This window comes from Camponotus floridanus, unplaced genomic scaffold (assembly GCF_003227725.1).
Source record: "Camponotus floridanus strain SB8 unplaced genomic scaffold, Cflo_v7.5 scaffold13, whole genome shotgun sequence".
Classification (NCBI taxonomy): domain Eukaryota; kingdom Metazoa; phylum Arthropoda; class Insecta; order Hymenoptera; family Formicidae; genus Camponotus; species Camponotus floridanus.
In genome coordinates, this window is record NW_020229248.1 from 2,324,009 (window position 1) to 2,348,048 (window position 24,040).

The following is a 24,040-nucleotide window of genomic DNA, read 5'->3' on the forward strand; positions in this document are numbered from 1 at the left end:
TTATTTATAATATCCGTGCTGGAATTCACAGTGAAATAATGGCGTGATTCATTCGAACGAAAATCGAAATTGCGGACATCATTTTAATCATTTTCACTTACATTTTCATTAATTTAATTTCTCAATATTCAGTTATGCGACTTAAAGCATGAAAAATAAAGGAGGTAAAAGAATAATATCTGAATTAAGAATATCGAGACATTTATTTATTTACGAGAAGTAAATCATGAAATACACGTTTCATGTGTTATTATATTGCAACGTTAATTAAAAGCGCATAAATAAGTGGAGAGAATTTTAACAGTTTGTTCAGCACATTACTTCGTTTGCATCCTCGGGATCGTGGCACTCTGTGTAAAATATGTACGAACGCGAGAGAGCTTGCGCGAGAATCTTTTCAGGCGTATCCTACGCGAAACTCCGCCGTACTTTGAACATATCGAAGGTACTTTACCAAGTTTCTCCGCTCGAAAATGTCGTATTCTCGAGGCTCCCCTTTTCTTTTTGCCCCGTAGTCCCGATCGCGTGGTTGGAAATTTATTTCTCGCCGGAGGCGTGTGCGGAATTATCCAAAATCCCGGCGTGTCGCCTCGCACGTGCCGCAGTTTACGTAGGAATGCAAAATCTGTCGTTGGGGTACCATCTTTCTTCGAATCTCATCTCTGCGAGAACATTTGTTGCAAATTTAACGCAGAGAATGGAGAAACAAATGGCATAGCGGATTAAAAGAAATATATCCATAGTTTTGGAATTAATATCCTAATTTTGCGTCAAGAAGATACAAACAGTTTAACACATTTCCGCATATTTGATGTTATTTTAAATTCGAAATTTAAGATCGTTTCAATCTCCTTCAGTTTCAATGTACCTTCGAATAAAATAAATCTCTAGCTGCATTTTACCGCTATTTATCCGAGTTTTCGCTTGGCGATAACGCGGCGATGTGATTCGATGTGAAATATAATAATTTCAAAGCAGGAAGTACAGCGATAAATATCGATTCGAAGAAATCAATTATAAGGCAGCACCTTTTAGCAGCGGTTTCTTCAACCGGAGCGTAATTTCCACGTGGCATTAAACCGCGATCCGGAAACCGGACTCGTCGCGCGTTGGCGGACAGAAAGACGACGGAACGAGATTTCCTAATCGGTATGAGAGAGTTTCCACCAGGCGACTCTCAATTCGTACCGAAGCAATTCACCGAGAGGCGAGTGGATAGAGAAGGGCGCGCGCGCACGAGGGATGGGAAGAAAGGGAGAATCCCGGGCTGTGTGAAAGAGAGAAACACGAGAATGAACGTGGCAAGAGAGACTCGGAACTCGGGCGAACGACTCGAAGACAATGCAATTATTCGCAATTACCGCGTCCGTCCGCGGCTCGCGGAATTATCCCATTCTGTTTCCATTACTGATCCCCGCCATCCTTGGGTTCTCTCTCCGCTTCATCCTCCCCCGCTGAATTGTTTCCCTCTCCTTCTCTCTTTGCTCCATATGCTAGGCGTCTCGATTCCTGTATATCTATATTTGTATGTATGTATATATGTGTATGCGCGCAAATGTTACCGTCTCGGAGCATCGACGAGAGAAATTAATAGACGCGACTTGAACATCGCAGACACGCCAGCCCGAAGCGAGATAATGCAACAAAGTCGGCAGACTCTATCCACCGATCCGTTAACGAACGACGTAATTCGGAATCTTCGCGCCTTACCGTACATTGCGCGCTCTACTGCTCTTTGGGGGATTACAACGAGTATCCAAGAGTAACGCCACTCTCCTTTGGATCCATCGCCGCGATTCGGTCGAGTGATCCAGCTAAACGTAAGCCGCTTTCGCGCGTAGCACTCCGCGTTACCCTAAGCTTCGCTTGAATAACGACGTCGGACACGGGCAACTCCTTTTGGATTGTTAAAGACGGCTTGAAAAGTAGACAGATATAGCGTATCTGCGGGCAATCTATTCCAAGGCGCACGTAATGTATATAATATATACTTTGTAATTCTAGTCTTATCACTTTTGTTGCGGCAAAGTTTTAATTCGTAAAAGAAACATTTTTAAAGCGTAGCTAAGAGATTAAAGATTATAGAAAACTTATCAAACTAAATTAAATGCCCAAACGTTCGACAAAATGTATGTGATCTGTATTTTAATATCAATCTTTCGAGAATATAGAGTGTTTAAAGAATTAGACATGCTCGAAAAACAACGACATACATGTTGTCGCAGGAAAAAAACAAATATCGTCATACCGCTATCGCGCGCGACTGTATATTTACTAGAATATGTAACGAATAAGAGAAAGTATCGCTCGTCTAATCTACTTAGGACCCGGTCGTACAACGGGATTCTTTCTCGGTCGGCTTTGACCGCGCATAAACTGGATCAGTCTACGACGGCAGCCAGCGCACAGGCACCGGCAGCCACCGAAAAGAGAAGAGGAGAGGAGAGGAGGCAGCGGCGAGATTCGATTACAAAGCCCTCTCTCGAGCCCTCTCGCTCCTATCGCCCTGCCGAGAGATCGGACACTTCTCTCCCTTTCCGCCGATCCCGGTGTGTTCAGGTCGTTAAAGATTAACGGCGCTCTCTCGTCCCTCCCGACGACGTCGTATCCAGGGCTTTAGGCGCCGTAGAATACGGGGAACGGCTAATGTAACAAAGGAAATCCGGGCGACGAGCGACAAAACGTAATTACGCCCCGCCCGTTCCCTCCGCACCTTCTCTCTCTCTGCTTTGCATTCGCTTGCGTGTAACGCGGAACCTCAGCGGGACGTCGTCCGTGACGCGTTTTCCCGCGTCTTCCGCTCACCTACGTACACTCCAACCTGATATATCTAACCCACCTACTATACCTATCTACGTACCTACCTAATGTTCTCCTTTGCTCTCTCACGCGCCCGCAACCCGCTTCTTCCCGCCAACGCGCGGTTTTGGCGCGCGGATTACCGCCGAAAGGGAATCGATTAAACGTAAAGCGGACGCCTCGCCCCGCCCCACCTTCGCATGCTTCGTTTGCTAATACATTTTGCAGTTGACAGCCTCTTTAATTGCGGTACGTTCTCTCGTCGCTTTTAACACCTTCCCGTGTGTTACCACGTTACGCGATGAGATTCGCGTCGATTATTTACGATATATAACATTGTAGAACGCGTTAAATTTGTTACACTTTAATATTTAAATATGTAGATTTCTCCTTGTGCTGGGGCTATGCAATCTTGATTCAATCTTGATTAAATATATAAGAGTAGTGAGTTTTCAAAATATATTATGCATTTAGCGCAAAGAAAATCAGGAGAAAATTCGAATCTATATCGATTATAAAGGCAGAAGAAAGCAAAATTTCACGTTCCTTAAATGATTTTACTCGGCGATTTTATTAATAGCAACTACCACTCAAGTCAACAATAAAAACTCACGGGGCTCCTTGTACTTTTTCTTTGTAGAATATTATCCGTAATTACATTCGCATCTGTAGCTTGCTTCCAGCACAGTAAATATTAGCCTGGTGAGAGAGAATATTAAATAGTTAAAATCAATGTGGAAATGAGTTTTTCATTTTTACCGAGTTTTATGTTTTATAAATGTCAACGGAAGCTTAAAATCCCCTACGCACATTCTGCCTTGTACGATGATTATAAAAGTAGATAGCTGCGCGTATTTGCTCGCGAACAGTAAGCATATAACAGCAGTATGCTTTTCATATTCTTCTTTCTTTTTCACAATTCTTATTCACAGATTTTGTCGAAATAAAATCTCGCGCATACTTCTTGCCGTGACGAAACTCAAAGGGAATAGGTTAATAATACAGCGAGCATAATAAGCTTTTAGCTCTCCATCGCTCCATAATATGTTTTTTCAAGTGCAAAAAGAATATGGACGTCGAGATAATTTCTCATACGGTGTATTTACCCATTTCATGCCATATAGTTAAATCGACGGTTTCGAGAATTATTTGAAACGACGAGAAATCTATTTCGAATGGAAAGAGAGAAGAGCATTATTTTTTGCTTACTCGTCTTTCTAAAATTTAATTTAATAATCAGAATTTTTTTTATCTTCGGTCATTCAATATAATTTAAAAAGCATTTATATTTTAATATTCCATACTCCCTTTTCAGCAACTTTTTCAGATTTCGGGGCGGCTCCTCGGATTTCGAGGCGTGTCGAACGGTTAAAAAATTAATATGAACTTTCGCGATGCGCTAAATTTTATATTGCTTAGGACCTGTCTTCCTCCCAATCGAGCGCGTTCTTCGAGTTTGACAAAAACTTGCAAAAATTTTAATAGATCGCGTCGAGATAATATGGCCTTTCATGCGAGAGGTAAGGAGAACGATGGGGAAGAGAGCGAACTTCCATCCGAGAAATGAAATACTTTCGCCATCCCAACTTTGTCCGCTTTGTACGCTGGTCGTAATTTTACTAAGAGTCACAGCAGCAGTCTGTAAGAACTGGATGCACATACATTCGTGAAGTTCTTTAGTCAACGAAGATGAATATATATAAAGGATATTCTTGTAAGCTCTATTTACAAGATATCCCGAAAAGTGTTCCATTCAGAAACAGATTTATTTAAAGTATCCTAACGATTGAAAAGAATATATCTGATTTCGATCGAAACGAGAGTAAAAAATTTGACATAGGAATATATATCTCGACTTTATAATTTACCGTAAGAAAAAATTTTTTTAATTTCTGATATCTTTATGAATAGGTCATTCTGGATAGAATATCGTATTGTACGAAATTGTAAAAAAAAATTTATGCAAATTACTACTAGATAGCATTTGTTGTTTGCAGCGGGAAACGAGAGTGCAACGAATAAACAAATCATATAAAATTACTGCGGTATATATACTATCGTGACATATGCATATATATCGCGCTGCATCCGTGTACACGTTCTTCTGACAATTTTTACTCGAATTATCACTTCCATTACAGTAATTGGCACTATGGGACATGGGGCACGAGATAAATTTGTCAAATAAATGTCCATTTTTATTTTCGGACTGCTCGATTTTTCTCATTTCAGATCTAATATTTATCTTCGTTCTATCTTTTCGTTTGTATCTTTACTATAACGCCGCGAGCACCAGTTTTGTTCAATTAAAAAATATTTTAAAGCCGCCATGTTCAGACAAGATGTCACAAAACTAGGGCACAAAGTTTTTCCGATAGTAGTATTTTATTTTTCGATCTGCTTATATATATTTCGTTATACCGTTCAGCGATTACTGGGACTCGAATATACCTTCAAAAATGCCGAAAACTGCTGGCACGATAATTTAATTTTTTAATCGAAAAATTATACTTTCTTTTTTGTTATTTAATTGCAAACGAATTCCATAATCATGCACAATTTATAATTTCTGTAAACTTTGTAAAAAATGTTTTTAAACTACATTCAAACCTATATTTAAAAAAATATATATAAATTTATTTAATATTAATCATTATATTTATTTAATATTTATATTTATTTATATTTATAATTATTTATATTTATTTAATATTAATTTAATATTAATTAATGAGTAAAAATGAGAGACTCGCACGTGTCTTGCAAACCTCTAGATTTCTAGTCAATTTCTTAACCGCGCGGCAAAAGCTGTCAAATTTTACCATGACACTTATGTGAGATTATCGCGTATAATTCATTAGACATGAAATGGTTAACGCGTTAGCGTAATCTCCTCGAAGAGCGGACCGTGCGGAAACGATTAACTCGTGGAACTCTCATTGAAGTCGCAATGTTATTACATGATAAGCACGCATGCCATAAAATTAGGAATTGCCGAGATTATAAACGCGGCGAAAGACTGAATCAGCAGCGATAAACGGATGAAGAAATAAGAAAGATGAGAAAAGAGAGAAAAAGAAAGGCACACATAGTATATAGAGGGTGACGAGGACGAAGGAGAGTTTCTAAACTACTAGCATCTACTAGTAAACCGACGCAGGGGTTGTAGAAGCCGGCCTGCGGCGGAAGGGGATGAGCGCGCATTAGGCGAGTTATGCCGGCATTGTTCTAATTTAATCATACATGCCAGGACCAGCCAAGATACCGGCTCAAGGAGCAAGCCGTTAGTAACGACCCATCCGCGCAATCCGCCATTTCCGGTTAGATCGTTCTCTCTTGTATTTGTCGTATAAATGCCTATTGTAGAGACTTTTCTCTGAAATATATCATTCTTTATTTAATAAAATTAAATTACAAGTTGTTATTTTTTACTCATTTAGAAGAATATGTCAATTGACATAGTATTTTATCGACGTGTATAATTTTATCTCATGTAGATATCATTGGACTATTGTATTTTTTTTACTTGAATAGATAAATTCAAATTGGACATATATGTATTATTTTATAAACAGAAATAATTATGTAATAATTGCGAATTATCCATAGTATAAAAAGCAACAAATACTTGATTCAATGCTATATTTGAAATTTTTCGCTTAATTTTGTATTCGCTTAATTGTTGGCTTCCAACTTAGTACAAAATATAATCAACCGACAATAAATCGTCAAGTCTTACCTGTCTCGCTCCAAGTCTTAAACGTGTAGATTGTCGCAAAACATGTTACGTGTAGATTGTCGCAAAAGACAAAACGACACGTGCGCGACTATAGAACCTCCGAATTTCTGTTCGCTATGCGAACCACCGGTCTGGAAAGCGGTCGGTAATTTTGCTCCCGCCGTACTTGAACGGGTTAAGTCGTTCCCAAGGGAAACAGCGGCTCTTCTCGAAGAAACAAGAGGAACGACGCGCTTCTTGGAACAATTGCGTTCCCGGCAGCGAAACTGTCGAAACAACGCTAATGGTGAACGCGAAAGGAGCACGTCGTGATCGCGGACTTGCCACGGTGCAGAACGTCTTCTGCACTTTCAACGCGTATTTTGCATTAATTCCGGAGGAGTTGAATCGCGCTATTCAGCGGACTTTTAATGCGAACGCGGAAAGTCGAGAAGAAGATGCGAAGCCACCAAGACATTTTTATACGCTATTAAGCGTTACATATATTTTAATAAAAGAAATTCTTGATGAAAACATAAAGGAAAAATAAAAGCAATCTCTCGGCTACATACATAAACGTAAAGTTAAAACTAATTAATATGTGCGCCAAGATAGGAAAATATGTTGAATCTAATATCACTTATATTGTTAAAATAAATAGCCTCACATCTCACATACGCACGTAAAGAGTATTTTATATTTTTAATCTCTCTTTTTTTCTCTCTTTCTGTTCTTAACGTCATACGATGACGGGAATCACGTGGCAAATTTTGTTTGTATCCGAAAATATCTCGGCAAGATACATTGCCATGTTTAATACAAGACGAAGGTGTTAAAGCTTCCCGTCTCTCGTTTCGAACAAAATTCAGGATCTCATTTGGATCAAAGATTGTTTGCAGAAATTGATGAGATATCTGCCGCGATCGAGTAGGTACTTGTGAAAGATGAGCGAGATGCGTCATGAGCGATGCACGCAGGATCGATGGATTCTATCTCGCGGATCTATCAACGAAGCGATGAGAAGCGAAATAGCAGCGGATTCGAGAGGAATATAATCGCGCGCGATTTTATCGGAACGGTTCTTCGCGTGTAAGGGCCATGTTTTAAGTTAAACTCGTTCGCGCATCGACACTGCGAATGAACTGCGCCGATCGAATCGCGAAAGATTACGCGTTTTAATATGAAATAAAGAAAGAGAGAAAAATAATTGCGAATCCGAGCGAAGTGCACCGACGAATTAACGTCGATGATTATGTACGTTCATCTCTTTAGCGCTTTAAGCCTGCCAGGGTTAATGTTTGATGCTTAATGCCCTAAGCCCAACAGAGTTAACGCTTAATCCTTGACACTTTAAATCCGTCCCAATGGCGATGCATTACTATGCTATATAGCATATAGGAGGATTTACGTTACATTCTCCTAATACCAGAAGATATGCAAATGATGGAGAGAATTTAATAATGCAGCATGTATCTATTTTTACAAGATTTTTCAAATAGACGGAATGTATAATTAACACACGTTATATTCAAACGTAAACGTAATCCTTTCACAACGTTCATTACTCTATCGATTGTCACGTGTAAAAAGCTTTCTCGTAATTTATATTTTTTTCCGACTTTTTTTTTGCCCGAGAAACTTATTCGTTGAGAAACTTTTAATATTTTAATTATATGCTAACATAAAGCGTCATCCTTTGATTATACTATCGTCACTTTTTACGCCGTTCCTTTTTCACATAATTACATAGCTCGTGGCGTGGGTGATCTAGCTTTATGAAGAACCGCTGCTATTCTTTTTCACGCACTTCTTTAGCTTCATCATCCTTTCTTTCATGCCTCACTCGGAAATATGTTTTTTTCCCTCTAAGTGATGAAAGCCCATGATATTCTCTATATATTAAGCTTATGATATTTGATATAAAGATTGATGAAAGGTATGAAACATGTCTTTATAAAAATTATTTCAGAATCATATTGTCTTTAAGGTAAAATTATTTCAGAATTCAGATTGTCCTTAAGGTTTCTCTATGAAAAAGTTTTATAGTTTTGCATAAAAAATATCCTCTCTTGTATATAATTCCTATAAAAAAATAATGTATCAATTGTGCGAAGTTCTTAAATTACAAATAGATATGCAAAAGTCGGTAATTTTTGTTTCTTAATTTTTAATAATGTCAGTAAATTCAAGTTAGCAGATTTTGTGCCATGTAGAAGCAAATGCGACGGCGAATTATTTTCTGTAAGAAGAGGTAGTTAGGACTTGAGTAACGTTCCGCTATTATTGAGCAAAGAAGGGTGAGGAATAGAGAAGGGCGAGACACATGACGTAGTTCACAGATGTGTACGTGGCTTCTTGCTCTTTCGCTCTGTCGAATGCCTCTCACGTACGACGCACGTGTGGCTACGTGCGGTTCCGCTTGCAAATCAAGAGGAGAGAAACGATGTGAATGTGAGCAAACATTTTCTATGCTAAAATTAAAATAGCAAATTGGTTAACTAATGTTATATCAATAAATAATTTCAAATGATGGCAAGGAACGAATGGCAATATTATTCAGCACGCGCGCAGCATTTAAAATATACTTGCTTGTATGAATTTAAAAGTCATTGCAATTCCAGAAAGCTCAGTTTTATATTAATATATCGTAATATTTTTTTCATTACCATTCTAACGAACGATATTTCAATTATTACAAATTTTGTTATAGACGCGTATTAAAAGGTGTATTATATATATATTTGCTTTATTTAGATAAAATATAGATTTTCCGTGCTCCGAAATTCTTTGCTAAAATAAGATTCACCGATACTCGCCGTATTTTGCTTCCGCGCTTTAACTGCGCGACCTTTTAAGTTCCTTCCGCAGGATATCGAGTATTGGATCTACTTACAGTTATTAAATTTTCAAAGCTCTTATCCAGACATGCCCGGCGGCAACATCGAATATGTACTTACGACTAAGCTTAGAATTCTCGACTCTTCCGGAAGGCTTGATGGAAGAGGAAGCAACTTCGCTCTTTTCATAGCAATTCTCGAACTTATACGACAGGAGTTTTGTACGCCGCAAAAGCAGGTGTAGAGGAAGTAAACCCGCGTGAACGTACATGATGAATGAACAAGATAATAAGGAGAAAAAAAGGGGAGGGAGATACATGTATATGACATTTTATGATAATTTCGAATCGTATGAAAATTTATCTCTTTCAATTAGAAAAGCATACATTTGTAATTAATATGCGTATAATCTATTATTGAAAAAATAAGGTAAAAGATTGAAAATACATATCTCTTTCTTTATACAAGGAATGAGCATCACATAATTAACATGCTTCTCTTGTTTGCGTTCATAAATTGAACAAATTTGAAGATTAATGTATGAAGAAAATATCTATTTCATTTATAACATCACGTTAGAGAGCAAAATTATTGAGACCAAGTGCGTCACGTTACTGTTAGAAATGAACATATCTCCATCGAGATGAAGTCCCGCGTGTCGTACTGTAGAATCTTACGAAGAGAGAAGCGTTAAGACCGCCTGAGCTAAAATACAAAAGCAAAGTTATAATACGAGTATAATACAACACTGTCTCGAGCGTTCTCTCGCGCGCCGTATCTCACGTCCCCGGACGATCCACGTATCGTCCGGGAGGGATGCAAATTGTGTAGCGGGCGTGCAATGTTCTCCGATCTGTAGTTAGCAATTCTCCCGTCTCTATTCCCTCTTACGCGCTTACGAAGTTGCGGAGTTTCTACAAGACTCCGAAGCAAGAGGAACGGTTCTCGGCCCTCGAGAGGAGCTTAACCGGCGGGCAGAGAACGGTAACTTTCGCGTATATAACGTATATAGTATTAGTGTTACGCGTGCTACGTTATCGTTCGGGTGGAATTTCACCCTTCTCTCTTCTCTCCTGGAACGCGAAGCGGTTAAACGGGGCGAAATGGAGAAATATCAGAAGAAAGGAATGTGCGCGTCTTCCCTAAAAATCTCCCGTGACTTTCGAAAGACCGGCATTAAGCTAGACATAACGCGCACCTTAATGAAAGAAGATGCCATAAAAGAAATTCTTCCTTTGTTCAATTATTCTCAGTTTTACGTGATATCACTGTCGGAGCTAATGAGATCATTTTGTTGCGCATATTTTATAAATATTCTGGAAATACAGGATTGAGTACATTTTTGCAACTTTATATAATATCTGTTGCATCTTTTTATGTACTTTTTAATATTAAAATTATTCTTGTGTAATATTTTATATGTAAAGTTTAAATTGTAGAGGTAAAAATATGCGCCGCAAATAATATATTTGATGCAGGAAGACCGCAGTTGCAAAAAATAAATAATAGGAAGCATTTGCGCGTCTTTATAAATCTTTCAGTACGAATTATTCAAGAATTCTGTTTTTTTTTACTTGCAGCAACAACAACAGCAAGCGCAGCAGCAGCAGCAACAGCAACAACAACAGGTCGGCTCACCGGGAAGCGGAAATGTGGGGAAGGGCAGCCCGTCTCCCGGAAATTCGTCATCTCCCGGTACGGTCGCTACTTCCAACAAATCCCAAACCGAGCCGAAACCGGTGGAGTGCAATCTGTGCCATCGAAAATTTAAAAACATACCGGCTCTTAATGGCCATATGAGACTCCACGGTGGTTACTTCAAAAAGGTAAATTCCATATTTGATAAGGATAACGCTCGTGGAAGCGCTTGTTTATGTATTTATGCAGATTTATGGTATATAGCTAAGAGTCCGATAAGAAAGGCGTAAGAGAGGGAGACTTGATGCTATAAAATATTCTAATGTTTTATCTTATGACTTATGCCGTTTATCTCAGATATTTTAAATGTAGCGATTACGAAAAGCTTTATCGGAATAATATATAACGTGTCCTCAGTTTGCCGCAAATCAAAATAATTAAAATTACGCAAAGTTGTAATCAATTATCCTTAAGTGATCAAATTGATTAAACTTTACATATATTCGATATTTGGCAGAAATTAGATAAACATTAGATACTATCTGATACGTTACACATATAATTTTTTTATCTCTACTTAGAATTGTATTAATTTCTTGTTTTTTCATTTTTTTCTGAAAGAAAACCGGATTAGAAATTATATATTTAAAAGGAAAAAACTATGTCAAATATGTTAATTTAATAACAAATGTACATATCAAAAAGATAATTTTTAAATTTCAACGTGAAATGATAATAGACGTAAAATCTCATACGTTGTGCTTACTTTCGGTCTCGGCCATTTCTTTGGAATAAAGGAACTCATCTCGCGGCGACTTATTTCATTTGCATCCGCGCGAGCGCATCGTCGAAACTTCATTTTCGGCACGAGAACTTTAATATTCAAGAAAATCTCGGCGTGGTTCCGCCAAAGTTATAGCGCCGACGGTTGCATCACCATATGAATTCGCAATCGCGCGAAATCACGCTCGCGCGCCCGCTTGCGTTGCATCCGAATAATCAACCGGCGTTTCTATGAAAATCTCATCAAGGCATCGTCGCCATCGTCGTCTCGAAGCCTCGAGAAACGCGATACTCGAGAATGCATTCTCGAGGTGATAATCGCCGCGGCAAAGAAAATGGCAAAAAGTGATATAAGAGAATAGAGATCGCCCCCGAAGATCCGCGCGGCTTCAGCACACTTTGCTCCCTTTCCCCTCTCTTACTTCCTCGCGTATCCCCTCTTTTCGTTTCTTCCTTCATTCTTAAACGAAGGAGGACAGCGGTGTTCTTAATAAGGTCAAGGGGTAGGGGGTTGTTGCAGCCATTGAAATAGAAAGATCAGCAATTCCGCGAACGTTCTCTCTCTCATCGTTCGTCCTTCAACCCGCCCTCCCGTCTCTCCGATGCTCTTCTCTCGCTGATTAAAAATGTCTTAACGAAGACTGCGTCGTTTAGAAAAGTGCTGAAAAACTCGTCGGACAAAAGTTTCCTCTTTTTCATCCGATCCCGGTGGCAGCGAGCGAAAAGGAAGGGGGCGGAAGGATGGCAAATGGCGAACCGGAGATGTTCTTTATTCTGCAATTGAAAGACGATGACGTAACTCGTAGCGGGGAATGGGTAGGAATAAACCGGTCGCGGGCATTAAAAGGCAAGAAGAATTATAATCGACGTATTGAATCGCCGTGCATAAATCGAGACGTTTTTTCAACTCGTGAAAGCTTTACCACACGATTGCGAAAATATAAAAGTTTTCAAAAGAATTATAAGAGAGAAAAGTCTAACTTTTTCACGGATATCTAATATATATTTTAGTTGGATATGAATGTGAAGACAGAAATGAAAAAATTCCAAATTCTTATAGATTAAAATTGTTTCTCGGCACATTTGACATTTTCTTCAGAACTTTTAAATAGAAATTTTCTAAAAAATTATAACATTTTAAAAGAGTCCCTCTGTATAACTTGATATAAAGATGAAATTATACTCTCGGATTTCAATATCTTTCTTTAGAAATGTGCAAGACGGTATTTATTAACATGTTTAAGTAATAAATGATTTTATTTATAGTATTCTTCATGTACATGACGTTCGCTCTTATAAATCTTAAGTCTGCTTCCCCCATCATCTCTTTGCGATTCTGACAAATATGTCGAATTAATTTTTCAATCAACGTTTTTAACGATCGTCTAACATTTCGCCCTTGTTTCTGATTCATTCTGTTTCTCCTTATTCGATTCATCGCTGTATAAGCGACGACGGATGGAAAGACCCAAATCGATAACGACTCGATAAAGATTGGAGCGAGGCGAGTATGAGAGTGAGTAAATCAGTGAAGGCGAGATAAAGTACGGACAAGAGCGAAAAGAGACGTAGCATTGGTGGATAAGAAAGGTAAGGCGATGATCGAATCCAAATGAACCCATTAACAAGCTCTTTGGTTCCACCCGAACCAATCCGCAGCAAGTCTGTTGATCGGGAATGGAAAAGAGAAGAAGAGAACAAGAGAGAGAGAGAGAGAGAAATAATTCAACATAGCCTGAGGGAAAAAGAGAAAGAGAGAGAGAGAGATGGAAGAGAAACGCAGCACGCGCGGAGAACCCCGTACAAACATTGTCTCGAGCTTTCTCCATTATGCAGATTGAATCTGACTGGTTACGGTCGGGGCTTTCAATGGCGCTCTGCTCTCGTTTTGAGCACCCGAGTTTTCACCACGATACCACCTTCGCCTCCTGCTCCTACGTCTGCCTTTTAACTTCTCTTCTCTCCTTTCGCCGTATATTCGTTCGTTCGTGTTCGAAGGTTTGACTAGCAAGGGTGACCGATGGACACTCCGCTATCACGAAAGTTCTATCCCTCTGGCAGTGTTATATTCCTCTTTTCATGGTCGAGCTTTTGCCGGGCGCGTACCGACCGTATGGAATTATTGAAAAGTTTAGATGGTCCTTCGAATTGCGATATAACCGACCTAATGCACGTCGTGTATACATCCTCGTCCTGGGAACGGGGTACGCGGGAAAAAGGATAGCAAAACACGAAAACTCATCGAGTTGTAGGCAGAGCCTCGTCCACCATGAAACCGCGCTCGTTGTTGTTTAGGGTTCACGTCCGCGGTGAGAGGAGTTAGCGACCGCGCGTTTGGGTTCGTTAAGTGGCACAGCTGCTGTTAATCCCGCGGCCGGGGAGGGGAAGGAGAGACGCTCTTTCGGGGCCCGCGAACCCGCAGATAGACATTGTAGTCTGTGTGAGCTTTAGAGCGAATTACGGCATGTAATTTGTTGTATTTCCGGAGGAATCGCCCGCATATGCCGCTCCTGCTTCGCGGACTACTGGCCGTTTTTCATTACATTGTACCGCCGTGTGACGAATGATTTTTCGGAGCGATAAATCGTCAGCAATAAATCTGCGCCGACGCGTTTCAGATTTATTTTCTGTAAGTAGTTGACGTGCAGCACGATTGATCGTCCGAAGGTAGGAATTGTTGGAAAACATACGCGCGCGTAGCGCTATGGATTTTGTCGATTGATCGATGCCCCGCCGATGGCCGAGATAAGAACAAGAAATATTGGAAATATTGTTGCACGGAACCTGGCAGAGCGTCGTTCATTAATCGCTTCTTTGTAATCGTGCTCAAAAACATGGTCTACGTGTCTCTTCTCTCCTGAATTGCATTACTTGCGCGATCGTAAAATAGAATACTGATAGATATATTGATTAATCAAGGTACGTTGACTGACAAAGATAGATACATTCTTTTCTCCACAGCTTTACAAAAGATGTTACAGTTTTACAAAAGTGTTAAAAAAATAATTCGGAATTATAAATATATCGATAAATCAAGATAACACATTCTTTTTAGAATGAGTAAAAATAATTTGCAAAAAAAAAATTCAAAAGTCTAATCGTGGGGAATGGCGGCCGCTAGATAACTCTGGTAACTGGAATCGACACGGATCGAATTGATGAGTCCGGGATCGGTGCGGCGCGGCGGACGTTCTGCAATCAATTCCACGTATTAACGACCGCCGATCAATATTCATGAAGCAAGCGAGCGGTGTACGCCCCGTCAAAGACAGAGTACAATTTCATGAGAGGCATGATACAATATATATATATATATATATATATATATATATATATATATATATATATATATTGCACTTATGTTTTCACAATTGTTTATATATATATATATATTGTGAAAACATAAGTGCATCGCGTTACATACATCAAAGATAGGAAATTGAGAGCCGCGAGATGATGACTGCCGCACATCGTGTATCCGGATCATTGAGATTGGATGAAGATGATGACGCTTGTATCCACTGATATATTGTTCGCTACTATGGGCGCCAGCGAGATGCAGATGCGGGAAATGTATGCGCGAGGCACCCTCGATGGTATTAGTATGCTAATTATAAACGTGTCCCTGTGCCGAAACTCGTGGAGAGGTCGATCAGTAGGTGCTCGGGAACAGACAGCTATCCCATGAGACGTAAAGTTCAATTGCACGACACGTACGACTCGCGAAAACTTTAAGTAATATAACTTTGATGCGTCTCAGGAAAAAAATTACGCGGACTTGAGGAATTCTCGCGCTTAATAAGTTAAGAGGTAAGACTGGTAGTTCACAAGATTCAAGAATGCGATTGGATGACTATAAAGATAATAAATCTATGCAATGATTTCAAGCTGTCATTGTTCCGTAGACAGTGCTATATTTTTTGATCGCTTTTTCGATAGATCGATATGTAACATTGATGGATAAATGAATGAGGGAATTTCATTAAAAGTTTTTAGCAATTCCTGATAGCATTGAGCAATTAAAAGCCTTTTAAGAGCAATTTAAAAAGAGAGTACAATATTAATAAAGATGATTGCAAACTATCAAAATGCAATTAGTATTTTTTAATCTGATCGTATTTGAATACAGGAATTGAACTTTCGCAACTCAAGTTTATCAGAAATCGCTCAGACTACCTTCGCAAGATCTAGAAACAATGCAGACTATCTTTCGACGGGATGTATTATATGATGTTGAATCGCGCACGCCAGAGATTCCATTAGGATATAATCCAATGGGCACCTCAATTAGCCTTGCTCAGTGATTAGCGTGCATCTCTGAATCCTCTTGCCCTCCTTCACCATTGTAGTCTCTCTACACATCTCCCTTGTAGTACCCTGCGCGTCAATTTGCCCGTGATTTGAGCTTCTAATCTAGGTTCTCCCGTCATGAGTCCTCCGCGGCCGAGACGACTGAAGATTCCGATTAGAATATAAGTCCTCTGAATAAGCTTGAGCGAAGTCCTGCTATCATACGCGTGACGTATATTCATCCACAACCAGCTAACAACGAGACGCTCAGCTAACACTTTTCGATGCCAAATATTCTGCTATAATAGTCACTTCTTCGCGCGATCGTAGGATAGGATAGCGATCTTTCCTTTTGTTCGCTAATTCAAATTTTGATCTCGGATGCGAAGGATACACGGAAAGTTTATATATTGCTTGTGCTTTATCTTCTTGCTGCGCAATTTTGATTCTTTTTAACGATTCGTCTGTTTTATTTGCATGTTATAGGATGCAGAGAATAAGAAGAGCGAGAAGAAAGAGGTCATCGGACCACCTTTGCAGACGGCATCGGTCAGCGTGAGAGCACTCATCGAAGAGAAAATCATACAGAAAAGAACGACAGGTAAGACGAGAGAGATTCTCTCGGGACCACGTGTGAATTAATTATATTCACATCTTTTATAATAATGCGATGTTATATTAATCACGTCATATCGATAATAAAGTTATCGCTCGCGTATTTTCGCGAGTAGAAAAGATGTATCTTTCGATGCAATACGGTCGACGCAATGTCATTGTTCCGTTTAGAATCCCGAAGGGATATATACGCGGACATATATACGCGTGTCATAACTGTGGTGAAAAAAGAATTAATACAGTGTTCCGGCGAACGATGCTGAGAACACAGAATCCACGAATGCGATTCCGGCGCTGATTTACGGACGTGCATCCCGATTCGATCGTGTATCTCCCGTTATGCTCTGACCGTTCATCTGTTCTCGGCTCTTTCTCCCTCACGCGTGTGTACGTGCATTTGCCAGAACCTCTCCCTCCCGCCTTCCGTGATATTTCGCGGGGGCCTCCTCTCTATGGGGGCATACAGTGTATGGACTGCCGAAGAACCGTGATTTACGAAGCGAACACGCCAGAATATTTCTCGCATTGTCCACGTTAGCGCGATAAATCAAGTCTGGCGGCAGTAGCAGAACGGGCCGGTGCGTGCTTTTGTAACAAAGTGCGCGTCGTTAGCGATTTATGCGCGATTTCGCCTCGGCATCTGCCAAGAACGACGAGGGACGATCCGACCCGGCGCCTTCCGCAGTATGGCTCCTTTCGTTTCAGTAGCCGTAAACCCGAAATAAGCGCGAAATAATCGCCGGGGTGCGTGCATATCTTTGCGGACATATGCGGATAATCGTTGGTCGTTAACCCTCGACAGCTCAAAATAATCTCGAGAAAATGATTCATATTAACATCCATTTATATATATATATGTATGTCGAAATAATCAAAATTTTCGCTTCGGAATTTCTTAAAAATATTTATTTCTGAATGTATATGTATGTGTATGATGTTAGAATGAATTTGTGTTTCAAAATGAATACGTTTGAGAAACTTTAAGAAATTTGCAAATTATTTATAATTAAAAAATAATTTGTATGATTCTTTTTTTAATATAAATAGATTGAAAAATTAACGGCCGTTCATAACTATTTAACTTTGCGATAATAAAAACGTATTTCTTTAATAAATCTTGATTTAATTTTGGAGGTTTATTGAAATTATTTAGACTTTAATATTATTCATATTTTAACATTAGCCAACATATATAATTAGATTCCTCAATCATTTATTCGCGCGTAAGAGCAGATGATGAGGGGAAACGGCTCTGTTGCAAGTAGTTTAGATCGATTATTAGTCGCGACATTGTAACATGGCGACGCAATAAACGATCAAACTTCTTCTCAAACTCTGTCCTGGCGCACGATGGACTCGAAAATTCTATGAATATTCGATCACGACCGATTATTAATCAGCGTACAATAGGAACTGTGATGTCTACACAACGTCGTTTCCATTGGCGCGCCCGGGAATTGTTGACAGTCATTTAACCCGGCCGTTGTTGTCGGGCATTATTTTTTGAAAGCCTCGAAAGTGGCCGCACAACAAGATCGATCGATAAATAATTTGCTGGCGAGAGCGGGTGCTAGTTTGGCGCGATGTGTCGTTGACGATGCAGGGGAATGCCACGTTATTTGGTTGTGCAACGGTGCTAGCGCGCATTTTTGACAAAGGGTGGCGAGAGGATGAGAGCGCGCTCGGTCATGCTGGTTGTCCAACGAAATATCGTCTATCGGACGCTTCGCGTGCATCAAAGAACGCGTAGGGGTGTCTGATAACAATCATGCGATAAATCAAACAAAGAATTAGACCTTTGACATATATTGAGACGATTGTTGCTATGGTCGAATTTAATTCCTCGTAAATGTATATCAATAATCTCTAAAACGACAATTATAATTTGAATCAGTTAAAGTATCATTTTTATTATGTAAATTTAATTATTATAATTATTGATCCATGTGTCTTATTATTACACTTAAATATTAATAAATATATAATAGAAATCCAAATCGAAATTTTATCTATTAAGATAAAATTGTATATGAAAAAATATAGAATTATTAAATCGAATTTTTGCTAAAAAAAATTTCAAGGTTGGTAAAAAAATTTGTATAGAAAAAATATGTATGTGTATGTATGTATATATATATATATATATATATATATATATATATATCATGTGGTATATATGTGATATATATATATATATATATATATATATATATGCTCATGTGAAAGTATCACATATAGATACATGGATTATCAGAACAAACGAAACTTCGCTTTGTTCTCTCGGCTTTTTCGCTACTGCTGCTGCATCGACCGCAACAATTTCCATTCGAAGTGCGGATCGGACAGGTCAGAGACAGGCCCGCGCGTCTGCCTCGTTGGAAGCAATTTGCCTCGCCGCGATCGATGATTGGCAATTTGTAAAAATATCACGCAGTCCCACGTCAGTGTGTTCCGGTAACGTTGTCACATGTACATACATAGATGGTCATGGAATTCACGGTTTATGTAAATGCATAAGTTTCGCATGCCTTTTGCGCGCGTTGATCGATAAAATCGAACAAACCGCGTTGCGCTTTTTACGAACAAAAAGGGGATATTCGTTGTTTCATACACGAAATCTACAAGCATTCGAATCCTCTAAGCGTATTACACATTAGAGATAAAATTAAATGTAATTTCATAAATTTACAAGAAATGAATTTGTTACAGTGTCGATCATGGCATGACGAGAAAAAATTCATATAATATTCTCATTTACAAGAAGACTGCTCCTATCTGAAGAGCGCCAATTACACGTTACGTGTGTGATAAAAATGTGTAGAGTATGGTGGACGGTATATGGTATAATGGCCAAAAAAGTAATGGAAAAAGAATCGGCTCGAAGCCAGAACGAAGGCCAGATATTCATGAAATCGTCGTGGAAAAGTTTCGTCGCGATACAGCTGTACACTCGAATCCCATTTCCTCCTTTCGCCCCCTGCGGCGCCCAGGATATGCACGCATTTATTTCCGCCGAGTTGTACAGCTACCATGAACGATTGTGCACGCCGTAAAATATATTTTTCAGTATGCTGCGATTTCAGCGGAATATTTATTATGGCGCACGATAGACCGCCAAGTGCGAAATGAACAGTTGCGTATAGATTGCTTTTCGCGCTTTAGTCTACATAAAAGAAAAGATATGTACATTTTTCCATTAATTAATTGAAACTTCGAGTAAATTGGACAAAAATAATACATGATTTTACGTAATAAAAATTATATTATTACAAATTATTGAGTTTTCTTTGAGAGTTGAGTTTTTTTAGAAAATAATTTTACCTATAGATATTTTGATTAATTCTCAAAAAAATATGTAAATTTCATCGTTTATATTTGTGCGAAAAGAAATTAACTTCTGCATTTTATTTGGATACTTCTCAACAATGATTATTATTAGAAAAAAGTCACTAATATTTTTTTTCCATTTATTCGACACATGGCATGTGGGCCGAATGTATTTCATGTCTCTGCTCGGTTATAATACTCTGTCATCCGCGCGCGCTTTCGTAAAAATTGAGTCAGTCCGTCGGACTACGGAATACATTATAACTGGAACGGCATGAGCGCTTTTTGAAATTTAAATGCAGTTATTCTAGCAAACCCACTGTTCTCAGAGTATGCCGTGACGTACCGGTACGCACGCTTTTTTGAAATTTAAATATTGTTATTTTTAGTGATACAAAACGTACCGAAAAATTTTTATTGCGCGGACAGAGAGAGAACACGATACGACGTATGTTGTTGCTTCAGCCAATCCTCTCCACGTTTTATTCCTTTTTTCCTCTCTTCAATTACATATACGTAAAGGCAAAGGAAAACAAAAACCATCATAGCGCGCACATCGTGCGGCAGCTGAAAGAGAGCAGAAAATACGCGACGGCTATTGTCGAGGATGAAGGGCGAATCAAGGAAAAAAAGAGGCGGCAAAAGATCCTTTTATTGCGAACGCATATATATTCCCCGTTTACGCATACTGGAGAGAAAGAGAAAAAAAATTCTCTTTCGTTTTGCGTTTCACGGTTTTCTGTAAACTCTGCATTTCTTTATTTCGCTCGGAAACGCGAAACGTCTCGCACGCATTATGTGTTGTTCTATAAAAGAGAAAAAACGTCTTATTAATCAAAATTAAATTCATTTTCCGCGATCGTAAATATGAAGTTTTCGGGATTTTCTATCGCTCTCGATATTTATCTCGATATTTGAAAATGAAATGCAGGATAAATTACATAGAAACATCATGTATATTTATTGCCAGTTATTAAAAAAAAGCTGTCGCTTTTCAGAAATGTAATTAAAAATGAATAAAATATGAAAAAAATTTTCTCTCGTCAAATAAGGATGATTATCGAAGATATGTTTGTGCGTTGAACATGTATTGTAATTACATTGCTTGCTATAATTTAATACGTATAAAATTTTTTTTAATGTGCAGATTTTTCTTAAATCAAACAAAAATTTGGCAAAAGATATTCAATAGAAAATATATACGTTCTAGCAGCGGACGCAAATGCCAATCAACAGCCTCGTACGAATGCCACCGTCTTCACCACGCAAGCCGATGCCGTCTCACAAATGGCCGGCAAGACGAACTTTGCGGTGCCAGCACCACCACCATTGGCGACAGCAGAGAAAGTGCGCCGGCTCTCTGATGGTGAACACTTCCGGCAGCCAAATGTCACCGTGAGCGGTCACGCAACTGTGCAAAAGCAGCTGCAGGAAGCGCAAACTCAGGCTCAAGCGCAAGCGCTTGCCGATCTGATCCTGAAGGTCAGTAGATATCAGTAGATTTGCTTATCGTTATTCGAATATGATTTCATTGCGATGATATTTGAGAAAAGATTATATAAATTAAGAATTTAATCTTGATATAGTTATATTTTGATTTAACGTATGCATATCGCGAATAAATTGTAGGGAGCGAAGGTGGCTGTGAAGAGAACAACCTCTGATCCAGGACAAAGATTACATCTAACTTATCAACAGCCTGTGCAATCAGCGACGACTAATCAACAACCGAATAATCAGCAGCCGCAGGCTCAACCTGCGGTAACAGAAAGCTTCACGATGACAGGTTACGCCGAGGATGGTGGTTATTTTAGTCCGAGTTTGCAGGACGAAGTGTTTCAACAGGTCACAACAGTCCCTGACAGCGTGCTTTTGCATGCTACGCAATTGGACTCAATTCAGGTGAACAACTCTAATCGATACTACTTGTTGTCGTTCCGTGAATACTCATAATTTGCATAACATTGCATTATAGAAATTATATATAAATACAGTTTTATCAGGAAAGATTATATATCCTCAAGTTATTTCCGATCCAATAAACATGTTGTAAATACAAGTAGAGAGAAAAACTTTTAGTTTTCGTTTTAAAATCATCTGTGAAACTTTATACTCTTTTATTATTTATGTGGAATGAAGAAAAAAGAATGAAAAGAAGAATATTTCCATTTTCTAATCGTGTATATTCTTGTATCACAGTTTCAAACGGCCAGCCTATTGCAAGAACAATCTACCGAACAGCTGCAGGATATCACATTAGAAGATCGATACTCATCGCAGCACACAGTCAATCCGGACTTACAAGCGTTGGTAAACTCACCGTTGCCTGACTCGTTGGCCGAATTCAGTACTTATGCCGCGCAATACACGGAAAGTCCTCATACATTACCGACCCAGTCGCCCTTGCCATCGCCCTTGACACGACATGACAGCCCGAGCTTCACATATCCCACCCCACCAGCTAGCCAGGAAGGTCTGCTTACTGGAAGCCTACCGTTGTTAAGTCCTCAAGAGGATCCGGAAAATGTAAGACAAGTGTCGTCACCGCTCTCGGCGGCATTTTACACCACCACAATGTCATCTGCCGCGGCTGTGGAGGAGGCGTTGAACGAGGTGTTGCCGGGCGAATCCGAGGCGGACGCGGACCTCTATGGGTCCGGCTCGCCGAATCCGCACTCGCCACTGCCAAGCCCATTGTCGGCGACACCAGCACCGTCGCCGCTGTCCTCGCTGCCGCCGTCCTCTGTCTCGTCGCCGGGACCGGTCGCCTTCACCGGCACGAGCTTTCCCGTATCACCGCATCACGCACTCCAAAGCCAAATGATGCCAAACTCAGAAGATCCGTTGTTATCCTCGACTCCGAAGGACTTTACCGCCTCCGGTCGCAGGCGATTTGAGTTCCAGTCATATAAACTTATCACGAGCCAGAACTTCGTGGACTTTGGGCTCGGAAACGGCAGTCTGGCTGGCATCGTCGTCGATAATAATGGCGAGTTTAAATTGATACAGACGGCGGGTCTGCAGAAAGCGAATGTATTAGTGCAGGCAGGTTCGCTCAGTCCAGCGTTGACGTTCAAAAAGGAGATTCGTCTGGCAACGCCGAAAGTCGAGCCTGTTACCGTGAATCTCGGCTTGAACGTCCAGACGAATCAACAGCAGTGCAACGCGGGAGGACAATTTAATCAGCAGCAAGTCGTCAATCCGGCCAAGTTTCTCATTCAAACTAATCACGCGACAAAGAATAATATTTTGAGACACAAATTGGCTACTGGAAATTTACCGATTCCTGTCGAACAAATCAAAGAGGAACTGCTAGATGAAGATGTCTTTCTCAGTCCTGGCAGTTTACCCGCCAATAGTCCTGTACGGCATTGTCGGAAGAGGCCGCGCATGGATGGTGGCCAATATGCCAACAGTTCGCATTCTTATCCATCGCGACTGCGGAAAGCTTGCGATCGCCATTGGGACAGCAGCTATACACCACCGCCGATCCTAGATCCATCTCGTCCTGGCCCAGGGTTGTATGCAAGATTACATCAGCACGAGAGAGATTCGGACTTCAGTTCAGATGACTCTCAAGGAAACGACGGTCCGCCGCCAAGAATCAACATCGGCACGAGATATCAAGCCACGATACCGCCGGTCGAATGCAACGGGGATAGGGGGAAGGACGGGTCGGAGACCGACCACCTTTTGTGGGATCCCGGCATAAACAACGTACTCACGAACACCGAGCGTAAGTCTTTTGTTTCAATTATATACCTTGAATTATATACTTTTTTCAACTATATACCTGAATAGCATATAACAAAATATATGAAAATTAAATGTCGCATGTTGCTTGCAGTGGAGATGTACCTGCAATTCGCGTGTTGCGCCGCGGTACCGGGCGGTGGTAGAAACAAGGAATACGCGCTTCACCTGTTGCATATGTGCAAAGGAAATATTCGTGTAAGATATTTTTTTTCACTAAGTATGATTCGCATAAATATATCAAAATTCTTCACTATTTTCCGAATTTTTTCAATTATCT

At 39.8% G+C, this 24,040-nt stretch overlaps 1 protein-coding gene across 6 annotated transcripts in view; it reads left to right on the forward strand.

Moving 5' to 3' along the window:
• LOC105255092 overlaps positions 1–24,040 on the forward strand; it is a 360,332-nt gene that overhangs the window by 331,991 nt on the left and 4,301 nt on the right. For 5 of the 6 annotated variants that reach the window (XM_011264178.3, XM_011264185.3, XM_011264186.2 and 2 more), the window contains 6 exons: positions 10,935–11,180; positions 16,552–16,666; positions 21,218–21,489; positions 21,637–21,909; positions 22,207–23,743; positions 23,855–23,958. In XM_011264178.3, the coding sequence (XP_011262480.1) occupies positions 10,935–11,180; positions 16,552–16,666; positions 21,218–21,489; positions 21,637–21,909; positions 22,207–23,743; positions 23,855–23,958 (2,547 nt within the window). The remainder of the gene's footprint in view (positions 1–10,934; positions 11,181–16,551; positions 16,667–21,217; positions 21,490–21,636; positions 21,910–22,206; positions 23,744–23,854; positions 23,959–24,040) is intronic. The other variant, XM_011264180.3, reaches the window with a different exon arrangement.